Below are 27,071 nucleotides of genomic sequence, written 5' to 3' on the forward strand. Positions count from 1 at the left end.
AAAAAAAGTAGCAACATTACTAAACAGAATTAAATAGTGTACATTTCAAAGAAGATGAATTTAATAATCAATGCCATCATATGCTAGGCACTCAGCATTAAGAGATTAGTGTTAGGACTGGTTGGCCTGGTGTCAGGATAATGTGACTAGGTGGGACATGATGCTACATGTCTGCAGCATGATACCCAGTGCTAGACATCATTATAAACTGCCACACTGCAGACATCGTAGCGATATGATACACACACACCTGTAGTCTGGTCTCGTTGCAATCATGCTACCTATAGTTTGATCTCTGGACAGTCATGCTTACCTGTAGTTTGGTCTCAGTGCAGTCATTCTATCCATTATTTGGTCTCAGTAGTCATGCTACCTGATGTCTGGTCTCAGTAATGCTACCTATAGTCTGATCTCAAAGCAGTAATGCTACCTGTAGTTTGGTCTAAGTGCAGTCATGCTACCCGTAGTTTAGTCTCCTTGTCTTATTGAACACTGCTTTCAACAGTTTTCATAATAAAAGTAAAAGTGGAAAAAATACAGCATAGCATTAATACAGGAATATTGGTATGTAACAAAGTGGATTATATTGAATTACAACTCTGTGTATCAGTTTCTCTCTCTCTCTTTTGGCACATATATGCATAAAACAGTTATTCACTCAAGCAAAGTATTAATGGATGAGCCACATGGCCATCTGTTGTATATGTACCAGTAAATTAACCTTACCATATATTATGGATTATGTGCAAATAAAATCAACATCTGTTTATAGCCAGCATATTTTCATTATATAGTTCTTTCATTTCACTCATTACTCACTTATGATTACTGTTAAAATGATGAAATATCTGGGATATAATTTATGGTAATGCCAATTTACTGGAAACAATAGATGGATCTATGGCTCATCCATATGTAGGTTGATATAATATAGTGCACAACATCATCAGTCAAGTTGAAACAAACTAGTCAAAACATCCAACATTTTTAAGTTTTATTCCAGTAGAAATAGTTATGGACTTGGTTAGAATTGAAATTGCTCAGGCTAGTTTGAAACTTGTTTTGCACTGTTTGTTGTCAGTTGACATATTTGTGTATACCTATATTATGTACATTATTTTTGTAACACAGTAATAGCTTTTGTAAGGGTCATTCAGTTAATGACATATTTAATACTAATATCCATTGACTGTAGTTTGCATTTTAAAGATGGGTCATGTAAAATGCATAAATTAAGTCATACATGATTTTCAGGATCGAGTAGTACTATTAAATCCAGGTAAACATCATATGATCTAAATTCAAGAAATGAGATCTGAAATGCCAGGATGCCCTAATTCTTGATTAGCTAGCATAAAACCACATGACCTTGTTTAATTGTTAAGTGATTCTGAAATACAAAGATGATTCATATTGCATTCTCTCTAGAATTACTTCGTAGAATTAGGTATTCTTACTAGTACTATCCATCTTGGAAGAGTTGTACTAAGAGGATTGATGACCGTAATTTATTTAATTTAATCATTCATTGGAATTACAGTACCATGGCATTCATTTAAAGACTATTTGGATATATAATAGCTGTATGGAATTACTGTGAATTCATTTAAAGACTACCGCAAGTTCATTTTTAAAAAAAATTCACATTGTATTCATGGGAAATAAATTATTTGTTGAATTTTACAAAACTTGTTGGTTCTCACTCTTTTCAATTACTTAAGATCATAGAGTCGTAATAGAAAATTGGAGACTCGTCCATGGGAACAAGTTTTTCTAAAATGTTTCAGATAACTTAGTTTTGAAATTCAGTTTAAACTTGTATTGGAAGTTTCTAAGTTCAAGGTATTATTTCACATTTTAGAAATAAACAGTGAAACCAACAAGCTTTTATATTATCTTTTAAAGTGGATAATTTTATTTTAAAGCCTACCCAGCAATGGTTCGACTCCTTGAAAAAGGATGAATTGCTCCAGCTTGCCAGATCTTTCTGCGGCAAAGGCTTCTTTAACAAAGCAAGAACTAAAAAATATTTTGGTCCAGTAATTGGGAGAAAACAATGTTTTGGATGAAAGTTTTTTTTTGATTTGATTAGTGAGTTTCCATATGTCTCTAAATTAAAAGTTATTGGATATAAATTAAAATACAAGAATGAAATAGTTTTAAAAGTTTGAGAATCATGAAAAATAAATGAAATTGTAAAAAGAGGAGAGAGAAAGACAAATGCAAAGAGAAGAAAGAGAGAGGAAAATGCATTTGCAGAAAGAGGAAAGAGAGCAAGAAATACAGATGCATAGAGAAAGAGAGAAAGAAGAAAGGGAATATCAATTTAGAATAAAGGAAGAGCCAGTATGAGAAATGCATGACCCCACAAACGTTCAGGCTTTGATGTTACTTATTATTTTACTACCCCCTTTTTAAGGAAAGATAAGTATATACATAATTTCCTCATTTTGGGAAAAGTTTGAGAAAATTCCCGAAAATTGGAATTGGCCATAAGAGTACTGGACTCTGATAATACAAAGTTTCTGGCAAAGCTCATGGCATCTACACTTCCCTGTCAGTACAGCAAAGTGCTGATTATGATCTGGTTAAGGAAAGTATCTTGAAGTGTTATGAGTTGGTACCTGAAGCTTATCTGCAAAGGTCTAGGAACTTTGAAAAAGAAACTGAACAATCCCATGTCTAATTTGCAAGAGAAAAAGAGCAATTATTTGAAAGTTGGTAAAGACTACAAAATCTGACAACTCATATTAGTTGAAGAGTTCAAGAATTGTGTCCACAGTGAAGTTAAGACTTTCCTTATGAGCAAAACGTTGAAACTTTAGAAACTACTGCTTGTATGAGTATTCTTTAGCTCATAAGTTTCTTTTGTCATTAAGTCTTCCATTCAGCAGTCTTCTGGTTAAAAAAACATATTTCAGTCTAATACAAGCACTTTCAAATCTCAATCTGGCAGAACTTTTTGAAATCAAGCTTCTGATAAGCATGATGAGAAATCCTTTTGTCTTCCTACATTGCAAGGAGAACTATTCCAAATGCTCTTATTTCTAATAGGTCACAGTCATGTATTGAACGCAATACATTTGTTGGGTCAAACAAACCCCGGTCTAATTTTATTATTGAGAATTATTAACCATTCATATTGAAGGGTTCTATATCACTCATAAGTGATTCTGCCAATCCTATCTCTATTAAAATTTTAAGGGACATAGGAGCTTCTCAGATTCTTTTATTGCCAGGTAGTTTGACATTTTCTGAGAAATCTTCTTCTAACCAGAGTTTTCCTCTCTACTTTGTAAATTTGTCATCAGATTTTGTCTCAGGACCCATGATAGAACAGTTGTCTTTACCCATTGAGGGTATTAATTTATTACAGGGCAGTGACCTAGCCGGAGATGAGATTGTTCTTAATTCACTTGTAACTGATGAGCCTTTGCTGGGTCAGAAAATAGATCCTATTGAAAAAGAAATCCCGGATTTTGACCCAGCTTGTGCAGTTACTAGAGCTGTGGCAGAGAAAGCTCTTGAGAATGATGTTGATCAGGAAAGTATTACTTGAGTTTTGGTCAGGCTGTTGATGAAGACAGTGATCCTCTTTTAACTACTAATTCTCTTTATTCTAATCAGTGTGACAAACGACAAGCACTCATCATTGAACAGAAAAATATGCTGAGATCTCCTGTTTGTTTCAGAGGTCTAGGAACAAAACTTTAGCTACATAAGTACCTGCTTGTTATTTTGTTAAAAATGTGGTCCTCACGAAAAGTGAGACCACCTGATGAACCAGCTGGTGATGAATGGTTGCTGAACTATCTAACTGTAATTGCGAAGTTGTATAGTCAGGAAATTTTTAGTCCAGCCCATGAAACCTCCTTTTGCTGGTCATTTAGGGATCAATAAGACTTATTACAAGATCTTAAATCACTTTTATGGGCCAGAAATTAAAAGTGATGTTTGTAAATACTGTAGACCTTTTGTCACTTGTCAAATGATAGGAAAACCCAATCAGAAGATAGCTAAGGCTCATTTGCATCCTAGTTGTGCATTTGATGAACAATTTAGCAGAATACTGTGTTGGTTCCTTACCTAAGACCAAGTCAGGTAACCAATACCTGGTGACTATAATAGCTGCATCTACAAGATTCCCAGAGTCAATTCCTTTAAGGAATATTAAAACTAAAATAGTAAAAGCTTTAATAAAGATTTTTTTTACTCAATTTGGCTGTCCCAAATCTAATTTGATCAAGGGTCAAATTTCATATCTGGAATTTTCAAGCATTTATGCATGAAGCCAAACATGAAATTAACGTATGACAGAACGTAGAGAACTTTTCAGTAACCCTCTAGCATTCTTGCTTTCTCTCTTGCACATTCTACAAATTTTCTTCAGAATAGGTATTATCTTCCTTATAAAGTTAAGAATAAAATCAATGAGTTAAATTACAATATTATTACTCCTGGGATGGGGGGCCCTGAGTGGTCTAAGGTACTCTCTGTTACGGATCACTGCCACATTACTTCTTACTTCTGTCTGTGGGTTCGAGTCTAGGATTCAGCCAATGTGGGTATGTGAGAAAGCTTGCCAGTAGCTTCTCTTGGGTCGGTGGTTCTTCCCAGGGTTTTCTCTGGTTCTTCCTCCACCAATAATACTGGCTGCCATGCATAGCCTATCTTGTGCTGAAAAATGGCGTTAAACCCCACAACAACATATTTCTCCACAACAGAAAATCATATCAAGATGGGGTTTCTAGTGAAAGATTCCTTATGATATCTAGTTGGTTCTAAATTAAAATGGTTCAGATCTTACCTCCAGTATGGCCAACTAAGTGGCCATTTTGAAAATCTTGTTATGGCTACTCCTAATGGAGAGTGCTTTAGACCACTCGGCCACTCAGGGCCCCCCATAGAGAAATATCAGTAACAAGATTTTCAAGGTGGCTGTTAAACTAGCCATATTGGAATTAAGATGGGAACCATTTTTATTTTGGACCAACTAGATATCATAATGAATCGTCAGCTAAAAACCCCATGTTGATATGATTTTCTGTTGTGGAGAAATATCAGTAACATGATTTTCAAGGTGGCTGTTATGCTAGCCATATTGGAATTAAGATAGGAACCATTTTTATTTAAGATCATCTAGTCATCATGAGAAATCTTCTGGAGACAATGACTTCATGTTAAGGAGAAGTAGCAATAACATTTTCAAAATGGTTGCTGTGTCAGCTATATTGGATGTCCAAGTGGTACCATATTGATTTAGGACCAACTAGACCATAGGATGAATGTGTGTAAAGTTTCACGGTAATCCACCAAGTAGTTTAGGAGTAAAGATAACAAACTTGTGCTAAAGGATAGACTGATGCTGGATGATGGACAACAGACCCTCAAAACCTTCTGGTCTATGACCAGTAGACAGTGCTAAAATAATCTGACAGACCGATGCCAGAGTCCCCAATAAATTTTGATGGGCCTCATTTTCATTCTAAGTGAGTTTCCAGTCAGGCCAGTCCCAAAAATGTTATCTAATTTGTTTTAGAGAGAAATCTGCACCCGTAGACCAATTGTGTCATTTTTATTTTGAAGTTTTTGAAAGATGCTGGTAAATTATTAATATTCCACTACCCGATATGGAATGACATGCAGGACCCTCCACATCATGAAGATCATCTGCCTAATTATATTAAATGCTGCAACATCTGCATGTACAAAGTAAAGCACATGATCATTATGGGGAACAGTATTATCTCTGTTCTACATATTTCATTACCTATAATTGGCACTCATTGTTCAGCATGAATAACAATAAGTCTTCTGTTAATCATGCTTCCTTGGTACTGCATTGCTGGTTAAATATATATCTAACAGTAACTATGTAATTATTTTATAATTAGGCTAAGCCAGGGCATTACCAACTTATAAAAGCACAGACCACAATATTTTACCCCTAAAGGAACTTTGACCATTACATTATATTTGAATTCATTTAGTTTAAATGTTTGTAGCCATTGATTCTACTAATATGGAGTGAGCGTTGTCTGTAATTGTGACATATTCACAATAGCACACAAACTAATTAAGAAACTTAAAGCTACATGTTTTACTGATTGATATAAAAAAGGTCAATTTCTCTTGGATTTCACTTACATTTTTTTACTACAGTATGGAGAAATAATGAGATTTGTGCAGTGTTAAGAATACAAAACTACTCAAAAGCCCAGAGAGATCGTGATAAAATACAGACTAATCATTGACCGAATGGCAAATCTCATGTAGGAGATTGCAGAAGCATAGGTGTGTACCACAACTGTTCAGAATTCACCACCTGAGAATGCAGAACATTTGAAATTGTTGGAAATATGTAAACCCCTCATCTGAATTTGGAGGATTCAGTATTGTGAAAATCACAAGTATAAGGGCTGACCATTTACTTTTTCTGGATGGTGTATGTGTGTAACTGGGGATTTTATGTCAGGGCAGTGATTTTTCTTTGGAAGCCACTTGCCCTTGACCTGTTTTGCAAACAAAGTTCTTTGAGCATTGGAGCAGCTGAACAATGGTTGACATTAGAACAAGGAGGAAAATATTTCTTTATGTGAAATAATTTGAGAAGTGAGTAAATCACATGAATCAATATTGCAGTTTCAACAATGTGTCAAAATACTAGTAAAAAAATATGGCCATTTCGAGCACATGTAATCAGAATTGTGGCTAATGGAATTTGAGTCATGCCTTAATGATTTGTTTAAATTAACTTGCCCTGTGCGAGTCACAAGTGTCTGAAAATAAAAGTTTAAGCACTGTTAAATAGTAAAGAAAATATGCCCCTGTTGGGCATAAGTAACTGGAGTCAGAGGTTGTGGAATTTGAATCAGGTCACATGGAACATCAAGGATGTGGAATTTGGATCAGGACCTGTAAGTGATTTAAAGTAACAAGACTGGGACATGTATCAGAAAATATTTTCTTTGAGCACTGAGTAGAGATAATAAGTAATACATATATCAAAGCTAGAAGGTGTTAATTGTAACCACTGTAAGATGACATCTTTAATTTCAGTGTGCATCCAAACATCATTTATGCCATCTTGCATGTAACTCTGTTCACTAATACATTTGTTTAAAAGTAACAAAGAAAACTACACATAATTGATTCACAGGACAATATAACAGCAAATAAAGAACTTCAGATTTTGACATGTTTGCCAAATCAAACTGAAAAATATGACAACAAAACACAAACACAAAATCCAAGTGTTGTGAAAAAAAAGAGAATAACAACAAGCACATTTTGGTACATTTACTTCATCTAATATCAAGTCTCTGTCATCAAAATATATTAGCACATCAGCAATTCTCCCCTCAATTTCCACATAAAGACATGTAAAGGTACACAAATACAAAACAATGCTATTTTTATTCCGGATTTCTGGCATTCCTCAAGCTGAGCCGTTACATTATATATGACAAATAAGACCAGAACTAAAAATATTAAAAAGACAATTGTAAAAATAAAATTGTGGACTATACAACATTTATGTTCTGTTTTAATTATATTCTTGCAATATGGTTTGCAAGAGATATGCTAAAACAAACAAAAAATAGTATTTTGTACATTTTACTCTTGTATATAAATAGAAAAGTCTATGACCTCAATTACAACCAATAAAAGCATTGTATGGAATTCTAATCTGTTGCTTACTCATCAAAAGCATTATTTTAAAACGTTTTTATTTTGGTTCTTAACAGTGCTTGTTTTAACATGTCTGGTGCTAACAATGTATTTTACCATGGTTGATGCTTAACATTGTGTTTTACCATGATTGGTTCTTTAACAGTGTATGGTTACTATCAATGGTACATGCAAAGTTTATGTTTTACTATGATTGGTGCTTATACAGCATATGTGTAGCATGTTTTTAGAGGTTATACAGTGTATATGTGTACCATGATTGGTGGTTATACAGTGTATATTTGTACCCTGATTGGTGGTTATACAGTGTATATGTGTACCATGATTGGTGCTTATAGTGTTTATTTGTACCCTGTTTTGTACAGTGTATATGTGTACCATGATTGGTACTTGTACAGTGTATATGTACCATGATTGATACTTGTACAGTGTATATGTGTACCATGATTGGTGGTTATAGTGTGTATGTGAAACATGACTGGTGCTTATACACTGTATATTTGTACCCTGTTTGGTACTTATAGTGTATATGTGTACCACCATTGGTACTTATACAGTGTATGTGTACCATGATTGGTGCATATACATGTATGTGTATACCATGATTGGTGCTTATAGAGTGTATATGTGTACCATGATTGGTGCTTATACAGTGTATGTGTACCATGATTGGTACTTGTACAGTGTATACGTGTTGGTACTTGTACAGTGTATATGTGTCCATGATTGGTGGTTATACTGTGTAGATGTGTAACATGATTGGTACTTAGTGTTTATTTGTTCCCTGATTGGTGTTTATACAGTGCATATTTGTACCATGATTGGTACTTATACAGTGTATATTTGTACCATGATTGGTGCTTATACAGTGTATATTTGTACCATGATTGGTGCTTGTACAGTGTATATTTGTACCATGATTGGTGCTTGCACAGCGTATATTTGTACCATGATTGGTGCTTATACAGTGTATATGTGTACTGTGATTGGTGCTTATACAGTGTATATTTGTACCGTGATTGGTGCTTATACAGTGTATATTTGTACTATGATTGGTGGTTATACTGTGTATATTTGTACCATGATTGGTGGTTATACAGTGTATATTTGTACCATGCTTGGTACATGTTCAGTGTATATTTGTACCATGATTGGTACATGTTCAGTGTATATTTTTACTATGACTGTTCTTGTTATGATTGTTCTTTATACAGTCTATTTTTACAAAATGTAAAATCTGTTTTTACAAGGTGCTTATGTTCTGACTATAACTGGTGATTAGACAATATGCTTTTACAATCCACCAACATAATACTTGTATTAGATAAATGTACAAAACATTGTTTAACCATAACAAAATAAAAATTACTAAAATGTTAACAAAAACTCTGTAAAATTAACAAAATCATGTAAAATTGATGAAGCAGTACAGCTACAAATATAAAGAAACATATAAAAAAGCACAGTAACATAAATTAAAAGCTATTAATTACATAGTGTATGCATTTTGTACAGTCAATCACACCTCTTTCTGGATAGCTCTCATATAAGTGTTTAAAAATACCAACAGCAAGATAAGTGATTGCTCAAGTTACAGAGATACCTACGAAAAAGTAAGAAACGGATGGACATTGACAGTTAGAAGAGAGTGGGTTTATACATTAAATGTTTGCTTCATAATCATGTTCAGAATAATGGCATAAATTATTATTACTTTCAAGACTATCAATCTTTAAAAGATCGATTAAAACATGACCCCAACGGATTTCAATACACATCAATGTGTTCTAACAAAATGAATGTGTATGATGTCACTGCTTTTTGCATGAGGATGTGTAAATAATTCAGTGTTATTGTTCATTCAGAACAAAACTATATCCTTTTCTTAAAACAAAAGACAATTATTTTGAGAAACATCCATGTTGAAACTTATGTAGCTTTCAATTTTCTACCATTCTATCTTTTGAGTAATAATGCTATGATATATGCCAGCTTGTGAAAACAAAATTTTAAAGTGTATCGAAACTGTAGACGGGGAAAGAAAAGTTGGAACACATATTTGCAACAGTATCCATTAATGACGGTTTACTTGATCTTTCCTAGATGATATATATACAATCACTTTTTGCCATGAAAAGGACAAGTCATTTATTCAACCAACAATTCTTCCACTGGTGTCTGTGTGTATGTGTGTTTGTGTGGTTTGGATTTTTAATGTAGCTTTAACAATTTTTCAGTCATATCGTTACAATGTCTGCAGTGTGACAGTTTATAGTGATGTCTTGCACTGGGGCATCATGCTGCAAAAATGTAGCATGATGTCCCACCCAGTCACACTATCCTGACACCAGGCCGACCAGTCCTAACACTAACCTCTTAATGCTGAGCACCATGCGAGGCAGCTATTAGTACCATTTTTATAAGTCTTGGTTTGACTCAGCCGAAGATCAAACACTCGACCTCCTGCATCCGAGGCGGATGCTCTTCCACTGAGGATTTGGCCCTAATTTATAACTTGGAAATTGTTCATATGCCCACTTAGTTGGCATTACAAGGGTATTTAACATCTGCATTCAGCATGGATTCCTGGGTCTGCTCTTGTCTTCCTGGGGCCCTTTCCTGGTCGTAACATGGAAATCACCAAGACCAGCAGTGGTTCAATGGTTAAGATGTTAGACATGTGACCAGAAGGTTGCAGGTTAAAGACCCATCATTTGATCAGCCTGGATTGATTACCAAATTTTTCTGGAATATTTTCTTAAGGTCATAGATTTATGTGTTCTTGGTAATTAAATCTGGAAGTGTTTCAGGAGGATGGTTTGTATGATTTCTTGTTATGGCACAGCAGGAAAAGAAGCTTATTTTGGATTATAATGCCTTTTTCAGGGACACACTACAGTAGCCAACCCAGGCTGATCTTACTGAAGGATCTGAACCCACACTCCTTTTGGTCATAAGTCCAACATGCCAACCATTAAACCACAAAGTAAATTTGGCATTTATTACTACCGGCTAAAATTTAAATGATTTATTTTTAACAAATCATCACAATGAATATAACAAATGCCTTCAAACAATGTACAATAATAAAACTGGTAACATATAAACAAGAAATGTTTCAGGTACTTTGATATGGCAATACCATTAACTGTTAAACTCTAACTAAACTCATCCAACCTGCTGAACAAAATTTCAACTTACAAATTTTTTTATAGCAATAATTCTCTGCAAATAAATTTATAAAGTTTTCCATGATTGTTACAAAGAGGCATGTTCTTAAAACAAATTTTTCCTTCCATAAAACTAAGTATGTAAAGAAATTATTATACCAAGATACATATGTCGGTGTGCATTAGCAACACTCCAACCTTAACAGAACTGTCCATATCAAACATGGTATGGGAAACAGAAAACATGGCAACTAAAGATATATAAATTCTATTCACACAAAAAGCATGATGAATAATGGCAGTATTCCATTCACACTATGATTAGTCCCTTCTTGATGATAAGCCCATCCTAACTTTTGTAAACTTCAGACAAACTTCCATTTACAAAAGTTTTTACCACTGATAAGCCCATCTCCATTCTTCTGAAACGTGGTGAACATCCTTGGACTTATCATGGAGAAATATTGTTAACAAAATTCATCCATCCCTACATATTATTTGTAGTGTCATACATTTTGTTATATCAAAAACAAAAAGTGCTCTGTATATTAATAGGACTGAAGATCTGTAGCAACTGCCTTGTCAGTACTTCTGTGTCATTCCTCAGACCGGCATTGCACAATCATCTCATAAGCCGTATGATAAAATGCTAGTCTTTGCCATGCTCTGGACTAATATTGCATAATCATCCCATAAGCCACATGATAAAATGAAGTTTGTGCCATGCCTCCAACTCACACTGCATAAACATCTCATAAGCCACATGATAAAATGAAGACTGTGCCAATCCAGACTCATACTGCAATCATCTATAAGCTGCATGATAAATTGAAGACTGTGCCATGCCTCAGATCCATACCACACAATAATCCCATAAGCTAACTGATAAAATTAAGACTGCAGTGCCTCAGACACACGCTGCATAATCATCCCATTATTCCGCATGATAACATGAAGACTTACATACAACAGATTTTAGATGCATAATCATCCCCTAAGATCTATCATAAAATGAAGGAGCTGAAGCAGCGGACTGTCAATGCTTCTGCATCTTGCCTCAGACTGATTCAGATTGCATAATCTTTCCATAAGCTGTGTGATAAAATAAAAAAGAAAGAAAATTTTTAATAATTTAAATACTGTGAATGAATTTATTGCTATGTGTACCCATGAATTTTCATGGTTAACCATAATGACAGCATGCCTTGCGACACCCTTAATTACTTTCAAAACTTTTTTTTTATGGCCTAAAAGTTTGGGACAAAAAATTATAGCAATTTTTCCATGTACACTACTCCTCAATAACTTGCACACAGTGGGCTCTACCACACTGTAAGTGAGGGTGTGAGTTACCAAGGGACACATACAAATCTAATAAAAGGATGGAAACTGATGTAGGGAGGCAACTGTAAAGTGGGCTGTTTTTATAACTATGTTGAAATTAACTTTGAATAAATATCTCATAATGGTATAGTCTGTTTTTCTTCATAAATTAGCTTGAATTTCAGGATAACTATACTGAAGAGATCCTTAAAATCATTATTCTACAAGCTATCCATACACTTAGCATGTATACTTCTAAGCACATTGAGTGTTATGTCTTTGCTTTTTTGTGTTGAATTGGATACAAGGGTCAGGCTACAAGCTATCCGTACACTTAACATGTGTACTGCTAACCATATTGTGTGTCATGTCTTTGCTTTTTTGTGTTGAATTGGATACAAGGGTCAGGCTACAGGGCAAAGTGGAGGACCAAGTCAACTAAAAATGAAAACTTCACACCTTCTGTTAGGAAAGCAAAAACAATTTCACCCACTGATATTTCTGATGTATATGACAGTAATTTCCGACTTCTTTGATGCTCCGTCACCTTTGCCAGGTAGTTCCAGGGTTATGTTGTGGCCCAAGGCAAAATATATTGCAAATATCAGATAGCTGGTGTCAATACCAATTATGCTGACAAACACGTGTTTCAATAGCTGGCTGACAATTAACTCTTTCACAAGCAAGTCATCACGTCCTGATTTCCAGAACTTATAATGATGAAAACATACCAACTGGTGTTTAGAAACTTAATTATCAATATGTAAATGGCAATTTGGGTTTTAAGAATAGAATAGGTGATTTGTGTCATTTTCTTTATACAATTAGTTTGAAACTGCAAGTGAACCTGTCAATCATCATGGTGTATAATAATGGTGGATATCATTGTGTCTCAGAAGTACCACTTCATTAGATTCTCTGATTTTGTAAATCATTTGGTAAAAAAATAGATTAAGAAAAAATACAAATCATAAACAACAAAGTCTAAATATTATGTGGAGGAAGATTTAGCATAAAATATAAGTATGTAGGTCAGAAATATACGGGACAATTGTTAGTTGTGGCGTTTGAAAAGCAATGTACGGTAAAGGTTGTTTTCTGGCATTACTCCTTTTTATGAAAATAGGAAAAAAGCAGTGAAGCAGATACCACTGAAATATTGGATGACATTACTACAAGTATATAATGAAATAATAAACTGCCATTTTGACATGAAAATGAGCGATATATCAAGATTTCACTTACCAATTCTGATTTTGATTTTCTTCACATTAAACACATTGGGGCCAATTTCTTTTATTTTCTTTGAAAAAAAATGTGATTCACACTAGACACTGCACTATAAGTGGTTTTGCTAGTTATCGAGGGAATGGTGTATTATAAATATTGGATACTTTACTGATTTTGGAATAGCATTTTTAAAATAACTTCTATGTAATGACCCATGATAAGCTAAAATAACTTGCGTGTGGATGCTCATGACAAGTAAAAAAATGTTGCTTAAAATATACAGGAACATATAAACTCTGTCTACAAGGTCAGGAAAGTATACATTCTGATCCTGCTTTTGTAAAGGTATTCATTTTTAGCACATACTCAATTTATTTATAGTGATTACTTCTAAACTGTTTTGGAATCAATGCATTAATTTAATAGTTCAATATTTTTAAACTTGGCAGCTTGTACCATAAAAGCAAGATATTTACCTCAAATCTGACTATACAGAACATTTATGGTGACAAAAGTTTCAGTATGCGCTCAGCTTGAGAAGTTTGATGACAGATAGGCAGGTGTAAATTAAGTTACATTTAAGCCCTGCTAGGGCAAGTCTTGAATTTAATGCACAGGATATCAACTCACCACTCTGTATACTCTGGATCATCTGTATGTTGGTCAAGAAGTTCTTTTACATCCTTTGGAGGATTCAGGCCATGCTTCTCTGCCCGCATCCAACGCTCCAGACGTGTTACTCCTAGAATGAAGTAATCTAAACTGAAAACTGTTCAAGAAACTCAATGCCATCTACAATGGTTCTTAACCATATGTGACTCCTGTTCTAAGATATCTCTGTTTTCAAGATCAATAAATCTGTGTAATTCTCATTATGAAATTAGCTTTTTTCTTCTTCTAATTCAACCCCACCCTCAATTGTCTCATCAAGTCGAGAGGCAAAAAAGAACTTAATATGAGAGCAAATGGGTGGAATATTATAATGGCTTTTGTCTTATGAGTTTCAAGTTCATGGATAACTTACATAGTATGTTAGAAAACATTGTTTATTATGATTTTCAAAAACTATCATTATGCAATCAATGTGCTAGAAAAATGTCATGTATTTCATCTATTATGATTTTCAAGCAGATGGGTAGCTTATGTGGTGTGCAAGCATCAGGTAGAAATACTGTAATGGATTTTGTTGATTATGATTTTCAAAAACTATCATGATCAAAGCAAGAGGTAGGAATATTGTAATGGATTTGGTCAATTGTGATTTTAAAAACTATCATGATCAAAGCAGCAGGCTGGAATACTGTAATGGATTTGGTCTACTGTGATTTTCAAAAACTATCATGATCAAAGCAACAGGCTGGAATATTGTAATGGATTTGGTCTACTGTGATTTTAAAAACTATCATGATCAAAGCAACAGGTTGGAATACTGTAATAGATTTGGTCTATTGTGATTTTCAAAACTATCATGATCAAAGCAACAGGCTGGGATATTGTAATGGATTTGGTCTATTGTGATTTTAAAAACTATCATGATCACAGCAACAGGCTGGAATATTGTAATGGATTTGGTCAATTGTGATTTTAAAAACTATCATGATCACAGCAACAGGCTGGAATACTGTAATAAATTTGGTCGATTGTGATTTTCAAAAAACCATCATGATCAAAGCAACAGGCTGGAACGTTGTAATAAATTTGGTCGATTGTGATTTTCAAAAAACTATCACTATCAGCTTACAATCTTCATATTCCTGTGGAGAAGGATTGTCAGGAAAGACCTTCTATAGTCTGACTCTACATTCCTGTTTGTTTGTACCCCCCTACCGATTTCAAAAACGAAAACGTTTAATGTGATAAAAAGTGCACAGAAGTCAATTGAATCATTGATTTATAATTTCTAACCTGACTGTGACCAGAATGGCACTAATCCTGGCATCCACTTCACCTTTCATGCTTAAAGAACTTTCCATACTAACATAGCATGTGTACACTAAGGGCTAATTTATTTCCAGTAGACACCATAATGACGTATTTCATCCTGTTTGGTAACTGCTGGATAATTCTGTAAATTATATCACTTTCCAGACATGAACATTGAAATTAAACTGCATGTTAAATCTATGGAAGATGCAAATTTGTTGTCATTCTTTTCTTTTGCTTGATTCAACATTGTAAATATCGGAAGCAGACGACAGATGTATGTACATCTGTAGTCGTGCACACACCCCTTTGCTAAAAATGGACTTGTCCAGGAACTGGAAATGGATCTCGAGCATATCTGTCTATTGTACTGAAAACTTCCGTTAAACATAAAACTCGCAGACGATGATGGTGTTATTGACACCCTGGTGGCAATCGGGTTAGAAATTATAAATCAATGAATGAACTGAGTAAGTTCTGAGGATTTCTGATCTTGTTTATGCTTTTCGTTACTGGAATTGGCAGGGGGTACAAACAAACGGGCATGTATATTCTGACTTTACCTGAAATTGTACCTACCTATATAAGGACCAAATTCCAGTGTCAAATCAAACTGTGGAGAAGGATTGTCAGGAAAGACCTTCTACCTGAAATTGTACCTACCTATACATGGACCAAATTCCAGTGTCAAATCAAACTGTTTCAAAACAGTCATCTCTTGTTCTCGCTGACTGCCATCTTTACTTGAGGATGGCTTCACATCTGAAATACAATATGCTCATTACAGTCAAGAGGGGTTATACAGGTTTATGTAAAAACAATTCAAGGACAGAACCCAGATTCTCAAGGAATAACATAGAATCATGATACAAGCTAAAATCCCTCTAAAATAGGTAAAGTAAAAAGAATAAGACAAAATAAATGTACTTGAAAGCAAGTTATATTTGCCATTAATTCAAGTCTGAAAAATGTATAAGTACTATAAGCCAAACTGATATGGTGTACAACTAACACTGACACAGCAGAGAAAGAAAAAAAAAAACACCCCATAAAGTCCTGAGAATATAAAAGATAAAAAATTGGGTGGGAAAACCTTACATGGAAAGCAGTATGCTTGTTGTTTGTGAAATGCCATCTTTATTCTATATTCCTTCCTTTAAAGTCACTATTTTTTGTGAAGCACCAAGACACCCGTTTATAATGATGGCTCATGATTGATCAGTTGCTCTGTTTTTACTTGCTCTTTTAAAAATAGCTGAGGAGCCGCTGGTTGGCCAAGTGGTCTAAAGTGCTCGCCTTTAACAATAACTGCTATCTGGCCTATGTCTGCAAGGATTTCACTCTCAGTCTTGGCAAATGTAAGTGAGAAAGCTTGCCAGTAGCTTCCTGTGGGTTGGTGGTTCTTAATGGGGTTTTCTTCCGTTCTTCCCCCACCAGTTATAATAGCCACCAAAATTTAGGCTATATTGCACTGAGAAATGGTGATAAACCTTTAAGCAAACAAACCTGTACTCTCCGAATGCATATATTCCAGTATGTTTCATAAGAGAGACCATGTGCAAACAATTACCAGATGACATATTCCCTTGCAGTCCACAAAACTCTGAATGCTGATTTATTTAAAAATATTAACAATAAAGTAAAAGAAATGCATAAGCAAATTGTCCAAATGTGACCCAACTAAACCTAAACCTGCCATTTCATAATGTATCAGTTTGTATTGGTGCTTTATGGCACAGCAAAACAAGTCATTTAGAGAAAATGTGAAGAAAGGTGACTCTTGCTCATATTAGTTGGGCATCAAAGAACTGTTCAGCTGTGAGTATGTTGACAAAAAATGGCTCACCTCTGGCTAGGCTAAAGATGCAATCTACCATATTGTCTATACAAGATCTGTTATTAAAAGCTTTACCATTCTTGTGAACCCTACCCCTTAGATGAACTATGTTTAACTCAGTCTGGTTTGGTGGTGTGAATCTCCGTTTCAGAGCCTCAACCAATTCAGTGTAATTCTTCTCAAGTACTGCCAACAACTGGTGTGCTGGACCTCTCAGTACAACACCCAAACAGTTTCTTTTCTTCTTCTGTTCAAGTATTTAGGGTTAAACACATCTCAAAGTGAACAATAAAGTCCATCAAGGGTGTAGTCCAATCATTTGTCATCAGAGTAATGACCGGCCTCTTCAAGGTTCTCTAAAGATCAGACAGCTTCCTTCTGAAATGGCTCACTTGCTTTCAGATCTCGGTCCGTTTGTAAATGCTGCCTGTAAAGCATCCCTTGTGGATGTTATATCAGCTATCTTCTTGCTCTTCGATGATTCAGAAGGTGCCAACATCATCTGTTCACTCAGGTGAATCTGTTGTCAGAAGGCGATTCATTCTCGACGATGCCCCTCCCTTCCTGGCCATTTCTGTGCTCCTATCCATAGATTCCTTCTTTGCAGTTAGTTTTATCTCCAAGTCCTTGCATTCCTTTATTAAGAATCATATCACAATTATCAGTTTTGGCTCAGTACCAATGAATGTAGTCCCAGTCTAATTTTAGAGCATTTTTTCCGGTTTCCTTTTGGTGGTGATATAACAGTTAGATTGAGGCATTCTTGGTATGGATTTAAAGGTAATTGTTTATTCTTTTGAATATGAACTTATGGTGTGGTTGTCTGTGTGTTTCAGCAACAGTGCACAGTGAGTAATAAGGTCTTAGTGATGATCCGGAAGTGAAATCTGTGTTCCATTACATATTGCTTTGTTCACAGTCCAGCATCTCAAAGAAATGCCCATGAACCTATGACAAGAACTTCACATGAAATCATCTTTGAATGTATTTCAGATTAACATATGATTTGTATTGATTGGCTGTTGTTCTTGTTGTTGTGGGGCTTAACGCCATTTTTCAGCACACGATAGGCTATGTATGGCAGCCAGTATTATGTATTGTTTGGCACACATTGGAAAGTTCAGTACTGATAAACAAATGTAGAGACGATATTGTAAAATTAACTGTGACCCAAGTCCTGAATAAAGTTTAAATTTGTATAAAAATTTTATTAGTAACGATAGACATGACATTTTAATATGTTGTGTATATTGACTTATCAAATAAAAGAATGAAACTAAAAATTAAAATATTAATTATTATTTGAAAAAATTAAATCAATTTTATACAAAATTAAATTTAAATTTTTTCTCTCCCAAAACATGCACATATAATAGTCATTGGAAATTATATTAAATATTATCAGCATGTACGTATTCCTACACCATATGCAAGCTGCAATAATGGGTATTTGTCAAATTTTGTAGGAGAAAATATCTTTGAATATCAAAATGAGAGCTTTATTTAAAATACATAAAGACAGAAATCTATAGGATATTGTGGCTTTCGGTCATTCAAAGTACATGTATATGTTATGGGTCCATGCATTTAATTTATGTATTTATGATGGGTTTACTTCCTGAGTAACATTTATCTGCTTGTATAGATGTCATTAATTGTTTATAAATATAGTTATATGGTACTTAATGAGAGGACAGAGATGAAAACTTTACAGTAATAAATGAATTATTATGAATGATTTATGGAGGAACTACAACTATACTGACTGACCTCAAATGAGAAAAAAAAATTAAATGTCTTTTATGTACATATGGCAGTAGCCATTATCCATTACAATATTAAAGCAAGAAAACAAAATTAAGGAACAGATTACAGAATAAATATAAATTAAATTTTATAGCCAAAGTCACTCCCCTGTCAATTTATTGAAATTGCTTTTACTTTTTGCACTGCTTGGTCTTATCCGTTGGTTTGGATTTTGAGCAAAGTTCTTAGCACCACTGGAAAAACAGAATTTTCCATTAGTTAAAACTATTTCTGTTATGTCATGTTTTATGGTTTTTGAATTCTGAAGGCAATCATGAAAATTCCTTCGTGTTTCTCCTGTTTTGCAATACCATATTATGCTTTTGTCGCAACATGCGGCATAATTTCGGTGCCAATGGTAATTGCTTTCACCATGAAGTGCAAATCTGAAATCTACGAACTGGGGGTCTATTGCTTGAAATAATAGCTGAACCAGCTCTGGGGTATGCCGCAGCTTTCAGCCAATTTAATGGTTTTTTTTAGTATGTTGTTCAATGATTTGGCATTATTGTTTGTCCACAAGTCAATGAGATTCTTTCTGCTTGGTTCAATTTTTCTTTTACATGCTGTCATAATATTTAATGAAGAGTGGGTGGTCACGAAGAAGTTGCATCATTTCTGAGGATCTCCCCTCAAAGACAACGGAGCTGTCCACATTAGTCAACCCCTCGTCACCAACAATTTTATCTATGAATGTTCTCTTCAGATTCCCAGTCATGCCAACTTTTCTTTCCAGTTTTAATGTAATGTTTTTCTTCATGTGCTTTGTACAATGGAACTGAGACACATTCTGGAAGGATATCTCCACAGGGCAAGTTCTTCATTTATACATAAAAAACATGTGCTTGTGTTGTCTTATTTTGACACTTCTGATGTTGTTCTCAAATTTGGTAGCAATATGGTATATTAATGTTCTGTATGTCTCATAACCTGCGTCTTTGTGCAAAAAGTACAGGACTGAAAAAATGGGACATTCATTGGTATCTTTCTTTATGATAATCTGTTTTTTTATATACTACTGTTGTGAGAAAATGTCAACCCAAATTAAAAGTCCAGTCAGTTCTGATTTTTGGTCCCATGCTTTTTCCCCCAAAAATGGAAATATTTTATCTAGTTGTTGGTATATAATATGATGGATGAAACATTTTCTCTGTAATGTATTATTCACTTTACAAACAGATGTTTCCAACACATAGTGATATCTCTGTAATTTATTAGTCACTTTACAAACAGATGTTTCCCACACATACTGATATCTCTGTAATGTATTATTCACTTTACAAACAGATGTTTCTCACACATACTGATACCTCTGTAATGTATTATTCACTTTACAAACGTGTTTCCCACACATACTGATATCTCTAACAGCTTTCTCTGTAATGTATTATTCACTTTACAAACAGATGTTTCCCACACATACTGATATCTCTGTAATTTATTAGTCACTTTACAAACAGATGTTTCCCACACATACTGATATCTCTGTAATGTATTATTCACTTTACAAACAGATGTTTCTCACACATACTGATACCTCTGTAATGTATTATTCACTTTACAAACGTGTTTCCCACACATACTGATATCTCTAACAGCTTTCTCTGTAATGTATTATGCACTTTACAAACAGATGTTTCCCACACATAATGATATCTCTAACAGCTTTCTCTGTAATGTATTATTCACTTTACAAACATATGTTTCCCACACATACTGATATCTCTAACAGCTTTTGTTCCTTACTTGCTGGAAGTCTGAAGTTCTTTGGTCTATTTAAAGAGCTGTCACATTTTAATTCATTATAAACTTTCCTAGGTTTTGAGTAAATCAGTCTATCTGATAGCTTATCCATCATTCTAGGATGTTTTCATGTATGGCCAATTGACATATGGTTGAAACAACACCATCTAACTGATGTGAATAAACTACTTATTGATGACCCGTATCTATTACTAACACTGGTATAAAAATATGCACATATTCAGATTCATTTGATATTTTCAAATTTATTGAAATGCATTTGAGTAACATTAAATACTTTATTGTATATACCCTCCCACCACATTTTATGAAATAAAATTGAGTTAGTATTGTCACAAATCGTTGGTCACAAGTAACAGAAGAAAGCAAAACCAACAAGTTTTGTAACACTTAACAAACAATTTAATTAAAAAAGTTATAAATGAAAATGTGAGTAGAACTTGCAGTATTATCATCTAAACTAATCATTATAAAGGTCAACAAAAATCATAAATAAATGAAAAGTTCCTTTAAAGTTTCAAGAACCATGATGTCAAGATTACATTGTCCAGAATTCTTTCAAACATGCAATAACAGACCCAGAATAATATTATAGTCCAAATAATGAACACTTTTTATTTCCAATGAACAGTCCAAACAAGTGTTTTTCCTCATGAATAATATCTAAATACAACATAAAACATGTCTTACAACTGGGACACAAATGTGAATAATTCCAAAATCAGAATGAAACTGATTGCTCAGTTCTCTCTCACACTGTCAACTGTGACTGTATTTCATAATAGACCTCATTTTGCATTGTCACACTGTCAACTGTATTTCATAATAGACCTCATTTTGCACTGTCACACTGTCAACTGCGACTGTATTTCATAATAGACCTCATTTTGCATTGTCACACTATCAACTGTGACTGTATTTCATAATAGACCTCATTTTGCATTGAATTGGCTTGTTCATGTAACCTAGACCAACCAATGGTAAGTTACATAATTTTATTCTAGAAACGTCGAAACTCCATCAGCCACTGAAAATTTAAGTCATAAGTGCCATTTAAGTCTTATTAATTAAGATTATTAATAAATGTCAACACATAAGTAAGTTTCTATTTATAGATCCTATAAACTCTTAAGATACTTGGATCATATAAACCAAATGTAGCTAGAAACATTTTTAGTCCTATAATGTAAGACACAGCACATGTTTTTGTTTTAGTGCTATGTCTTACTATCCAAATAACAGCTTGTATAGCCTGTTCCGATGTCAGTTGACATCGGAATGAGTAGTCAAAGTTTCAGGAATATTTCACACACCTGGCCGCCTATATCAGCACTCTTCCATTAATTTATGTGCAATTAACATACTTATTGTACTGTCTTTATCCTGGCAGAATGAAATTATGACATTAGCAAATGGACACACTTTCATGTTCTGTTGAGATACATTTGAATTTGTTCCAATGTGATGGTAGTCGAGGTATGCTAAAGTATGTTTAAGTAGGTTCATGTGGTGGATATGTTTCTTAACAAAATGAAATGCTGCTTACACTTCCAATCGGCATAATATACTTTTATTCATTTCGTTCAAGAATAATATTTCAACTTAACCCAATTTTGGCATTATTGGCTTTCATCACTTTCCAGCCAAGTGAAATGTAGGCCAACAAAACTTGAAAACTGGTCCATTTCTTTTGTGAGAATTTGAATTTATTAGAGAAAAGACATCAGGGTAAGTAAAGTCTGGCAAAAACATTTTAACTTTACTTTACAGAAAAGCATCGTTTTATTGGTTGCCAGTTGTGTGTGATATTCCAGATAATTTGACTTTCATTACACTATTAGTCGACATCAAAACATGCAACACAGTTAGGCAGTAAGACTGGTATATGGAGAACTTGCCCTGGAAGAACTTGCCCCAACGTATCTGGAGAAGTTGCCCCAGAGTGTTTGGAGAAGTCACCCCAAATGGTTGGAGAAGTCGCCCCAAAACTTGTCATCCAGAAAACCTATTTAATATTTATCTCTGAAATAAATAAATCATTTAAAAGATATAAATGTGCACCTTAGAACAATACTGTTAGCAACAAAGATGTTGCCACATGGTGGTTATCGCATTATTTGAATACACGAATGATATATCTTATTATCTGGTATTGACTCTCCTGTACAAGGAAGCAAACGCCATACCTATGGAACTCAAGATGGTTTCGGAAGGGAAACTGAAATGAACTCAGACCAGGAAAACAAAAGATAAACAAGGAAGACTATTTCACTTGAGGAATATGTTCAAAAATGAAGAACTAAGCGTCAGTGCATTGTTGAATAAATTTTTTAGATTATATGCTGTACCTGTATCCTAATTCTATTTTATTATGTTTGTCATTCCAACGTAATGGTGCAAATTGTCATCATGGCAAAGTGTATATTCCTTTTTGGTCATTTGGTAAATTTCGTTAAGTTCATAGACATAGGCAGTGATATCAAAATCATTGTCAAATTTGCTGAGATCCTACTTTTCATGGGACATATAAAACAACAGGAACATTTGTTAAAAATACAAAAAGCACGAGTCCTCATTGCTTTTAACTTGGATATAAACATTTTTGTTTTTAACCCATTTTGACAAAATCTAAGTAAGTGCCATGTGCAACTTATTTAAATTCATTGATGTTCAAATAAATGTAATTAATTTTATCAAACGTACTATTAAGCAGTCACAGTCATTTTTGTAGAGGGTTCAGATTGTCAAACAGATAGCTGAATACCTTTTCCTTGATTGAATATGTTCAGCACATATCAGAATACTTTTTTTTTCATTCTCTTAGAAGATTCAGTGCTCATCTCTGGCAGTTATACGGCAAAACTGTTTCAGTATTGGTTGCAAAAAGTATTCGTTTTGAAATCAAAACTTTATATTGTTGATGAACTCTGATATTTATATTGTAAAATTATTTTAACATGTACATTGGACAATCCTCCATTTTTTTACTCTTTTTTTTCCTTCTCCATCTTTGAAAAGTAAGAAATTATCTACCAACTGAAATAACACTAAAGACATGTTTATGCTTTTTCATTCAATGTTTCCAACATCAATTTATTATGCACCTTTGATTTTGTATGTAACTGCATCAGATGAATATGCAGTTTTCTTCCACACTTACGTTCAAGACTGTTTTGCACTTGTTGTATAATAAACCCTTCCTTCCTATTCTGCATTTATCTTGTTTGTGTAATGTCAATAATAGAAAAATAGATCACTTATAATTGAAAATCTGTGTATTCATATAAACTCATTAGATTTTTTACAACAACACACACAGGAACACCATGAGAAATTTTTTTAAACAAATGTTACTGTTAACTTTCTTGATTGATACATCTATTATACAAACATTATTCATTAATGTGGTAATTACTCTCAAATTTGGACCAGACTGATTTGGTACAAATTACTGACTGATTCGGCCCAGATTTATGGTTGATTCTCCAAACTTCCAAGCTGATTTGGACCATGTGAAATATTATTTAGTTTAGTCCAGGATTTAAATGTGACATCTAATTTTTTTTTATAAAGATGAACTTCTCAATATGTCCCAAGTACGTCGAGCAGTTCAATTATGCATTTAAGGTAACAAAATCCCATTAGTATGCATGTTCATGGTGCAGTTATATATAATATAATAATGTTATCCTGAATATTTTGCATCAGCAATTTAGCGGTGAATAATTTTTTAAACTTCTTGTTCAACTTTAAATAGTTTGTGTTTTATTGAGAAATAATAAAATTATGAACACTGACAAAAAAGAAGAAATAAACTAAATGATGTGTGTAGTAGATGTGAACTTTCAGAAACCATCCAAATTCTGCACATTATCCACGATGTTGAATTCAGTAGCAACCACATTTCCTGAGTAGACATCAGTGATGCTTTTTATCGAGTTAAATTATCATTTGTCAATGGTTAGCAAATCTCAATGAAAAATCAGATTAAATTGTTCAGTTAGAGAGATGATACTATAACCCTTTGGCTTATTGATGGTCAGCACCAATTCAGCTGATTTCGGGTTATAGAGGTCCATGCCATAAAGTCATCTCAGGATGACTTTGGTTATTAGATTGGAACCCTTTCATATATAAAACTGCAGACATCACATCATGCTTACACCCAGTCTATTTATCCAAAATAAAATGCATCTAATGATTTGAAGAGCAGATTTTCTTTTATTTACATAAAGCACTTATTTTACATTAAGAACAGAAGCAGAGTTGATGAAATGGAAAAGTTGAAAAGTTTCTAATTTTATAGATTTAATAAGTTATTAAGTTGAAGAAAAACAACAATACATAAAACCTTAACAACCATGTGGCGACATCTCAGAATTAGACTAGTATATTTTGATCCTTGGGGCGACTTCTCCTGACTAATGGGAGGAGTTCTCCCAGGGCATGTTCTCCATCATTCAGTAAGACCCATCACCCTCCCCAACAAAAATATCGGGTGATGTGTCTTACGCTGTAGGACTAGAGACATTCAGTACTATTTACATTTTAAGGCAATGAATAAAAAATATATATTCATGCACCAAGAGTTACGAAAAATATAGATATACATATAAATATATTTATAAACGTGGTTTGCAGTAGGTTTGTGATGCGGTAAATACATGGACCGTTTATTTTCTTTAACTGTGAGCATTTAACTGTACAGTTAATATAAAATATAACTTCGCGGATGACCTCCTTCGAATGTACTGTCTGCAGAAACTCTGGTGTTATATTTGGGTAACAATACCTGATTTCCGTTTTAAACTATTTACTTGTTTCGTTCGTTTAAATGCATCCGTGATCAATTTTGTTGTTGCTGACATTCTTCTTCCTTTTCGAAGACTTCAAGATCGTTACCTATTCTTAATTTTGGATATGTATGAACACTCCCATGCGACGCTTTGGTTGAATGTATATTAAACGAGATCCTATAACGAAACACAAAGTCTTAACATATTCTTGAATTTAATTTTAGGTCATAATTTCTCATTCGATGCGATATATATATAAGTATTATTATTTTAAATTCAAATAATGTTATATCATCTTTAGATAGTGAAGCTGTTTTTAATACAAAATTTGTTGTTTTTTTTTTTGTTTTTTATCGATTTCGTCTAAAGTTCACACGATTACTATTTTATGGAATGGTACTAATAATATATTTCATATAAAGAATATTTTATGTCCTGTATGAGAACAGTTCTAAAACCGCAGTATTAGTAGCGAGGTACACGAATCGAAAATATGGAGGTAGAAAGTACTGTATCGGCAATTGCTGTAACTGCTGCGGTTGGAGCAGTTGTTTTGCTGTTGGTACTCTTGTGTAGCATTGGAAGGAAAAGTCTAAAAGAGGAGGATAAAAATGGTACAGATCTAAGCATATATGGTGCTGCAAGTAGCATAAACTACCGTGCACAAGCATATTGCGAGTAATTTAGCATCTAAGTTTATGAGTTATCTCCCTTTCCCATGGAACTGAAAACTGGCACGCAGTTTTAAAAAACACAAGAAACAAAACAAAAACAATTTATTGACGGTAAAACGAAAGCACATACTTAAGCTCATGATTTATAATCACCGTTCCAGATTCTTGATAGAGAGATCAGTCTTGAAACAGTTTTGGCCAGTATGTCCAATTACCTAGTCGTACAATGTAAAACAGTCCAACAATGTAAGACCTCGTCCTTGATATTTATGTTTTGGGCGTCAAGGTCTTACTGCCTAAGCGACGGCACTGTATATTATGTTTTGGTGTCGATTGATTTCATAACGAAAGCCAAATCTTCATAAATTTCTCACTTGGTAGCCCATATTGGCGCTTTCTACAAATTAAACTTATATTTTTTAGTCTGATTTTACTTGCTCTAATGTCTTTTTTTTTCTTCTAATAAATTAAAATTCGCACACAAGCAAATAAACCTGTTTTCAAGTTTAGTTGGCCTACATTTTAGTTGCCTGGAATGTGATTGAAGCCAGGGATGCTGAAATCGGATTAAGTTAAAGTAAGTTTATTTAACAAAACAAATACAAATATATTAATATTGAAGAAATAAGATGGCTTTGTTTCGTTCAAGATTCTTATCATTGAAACCAATCCTGGATTCCAGTGCATTTACATTCGGAGCAAGAAATAATATGTATAAGATAACTGATAGTGAAGATCCTTGAAAAAATAAATTTGTTTTATGTTATTTCATTAGTCTTTTTCTATGGATCAAAGTCATACATTTCATCCAATCTAGGCAAGAAAAGAAATTTTTGGACAAGTGAAAATATAGGTG

General features: G+C 33.8%; 2 protein-coding genes across 2 annotated transcripts in view; one reads left to right on the top strand and one right to left on the bottom strand.

Annotated features, from left to right (window-relative positions):
• Positions 1-7,284: 7,284 nt before the first annotated feature.
• On the bottom strand, positions 7,285-25,705 carry LOC149775141 (DNA polymerase delta subunit 4-like). Its single transcript, XM_089943325.1, has 4 exons — positions 25,538-25,705; positions 16,002-16,100; positions 14,046-14,157; positions 7,285-11,954 (listed from the first exon to the last, which is right to left on the bottom strand). Exons 1-4 carry the CDS (start codon positions 25,611-25,613, stop codon positions 11,930-11,932), a joined length of 312 nt encoding a protein of 103 aa, XP_089799451.1. The 5' UTR covers positions 25,614-25,705; the 3' UTR covers positions 7,285-11,929.
• Positions 25,706-25,995: 290 nt separating this feature from the next.
• LOC149775142 (transducin beta-like protein 2) overlaps positions 25,996-27,071 on the top strand; it is a 40,403-nt gene continuing 39,327 nt past the window's right edge. The window contains exon 1 of the mRNA XM_089943317.1: positions 25,996-26,155. Within this exon, the coding sequence (XP_089799443.1) occupies positions 26,035-26,155 (121 nt within the window). The 5' untranslated portion in view covers positions 25,996-26,034. The remainder of the gene's footprint in view (positions 26,156-27,071) is intronic.

Source organism: Sinohyriopsis cumingii, chromosome 19 (genome assembly GCF_028554795.1).
Source record: "Sinohyriopsis cumingii isolate HCF-2022 chromosome 19, ASM2855479v2, whole genome shotgun sequence".
Lineage (NCBI taxonomy): Eukaryota > Metazoa > Mollusca > Bivalvia > Unionida > Unionidae > Sinohyriopsis > Sinohyriopsis cumingii.

What these genes read in the sequence shown, in the direction of transcription:
- LOC149775141 (XM_089943325.1), bottom strand. Translation starts at nt 25,613, where the DNA reads ATGTCAGCAACAACAAAATTGATCACGGATGCATTTAAACGAACGAAA. An exon ending in TAGTTTAAAACGGAAATCAG is followed by an intron (nt 16,101 to 25,537) that starts GTATTGTTACCC and finishes ATTGTATTTCAG; the next exon opens with ATGTGAAGCCATCCTCAAGT. An exon ending in GGAATTTGGTCCATGTATAG is followed by an intron (nt 14,158 to 16,001) that starts GTAGGTACAATT and finishes ACTTCATTCTAG; the next exon opens with GAGTAACACGTCTGGAGCGT.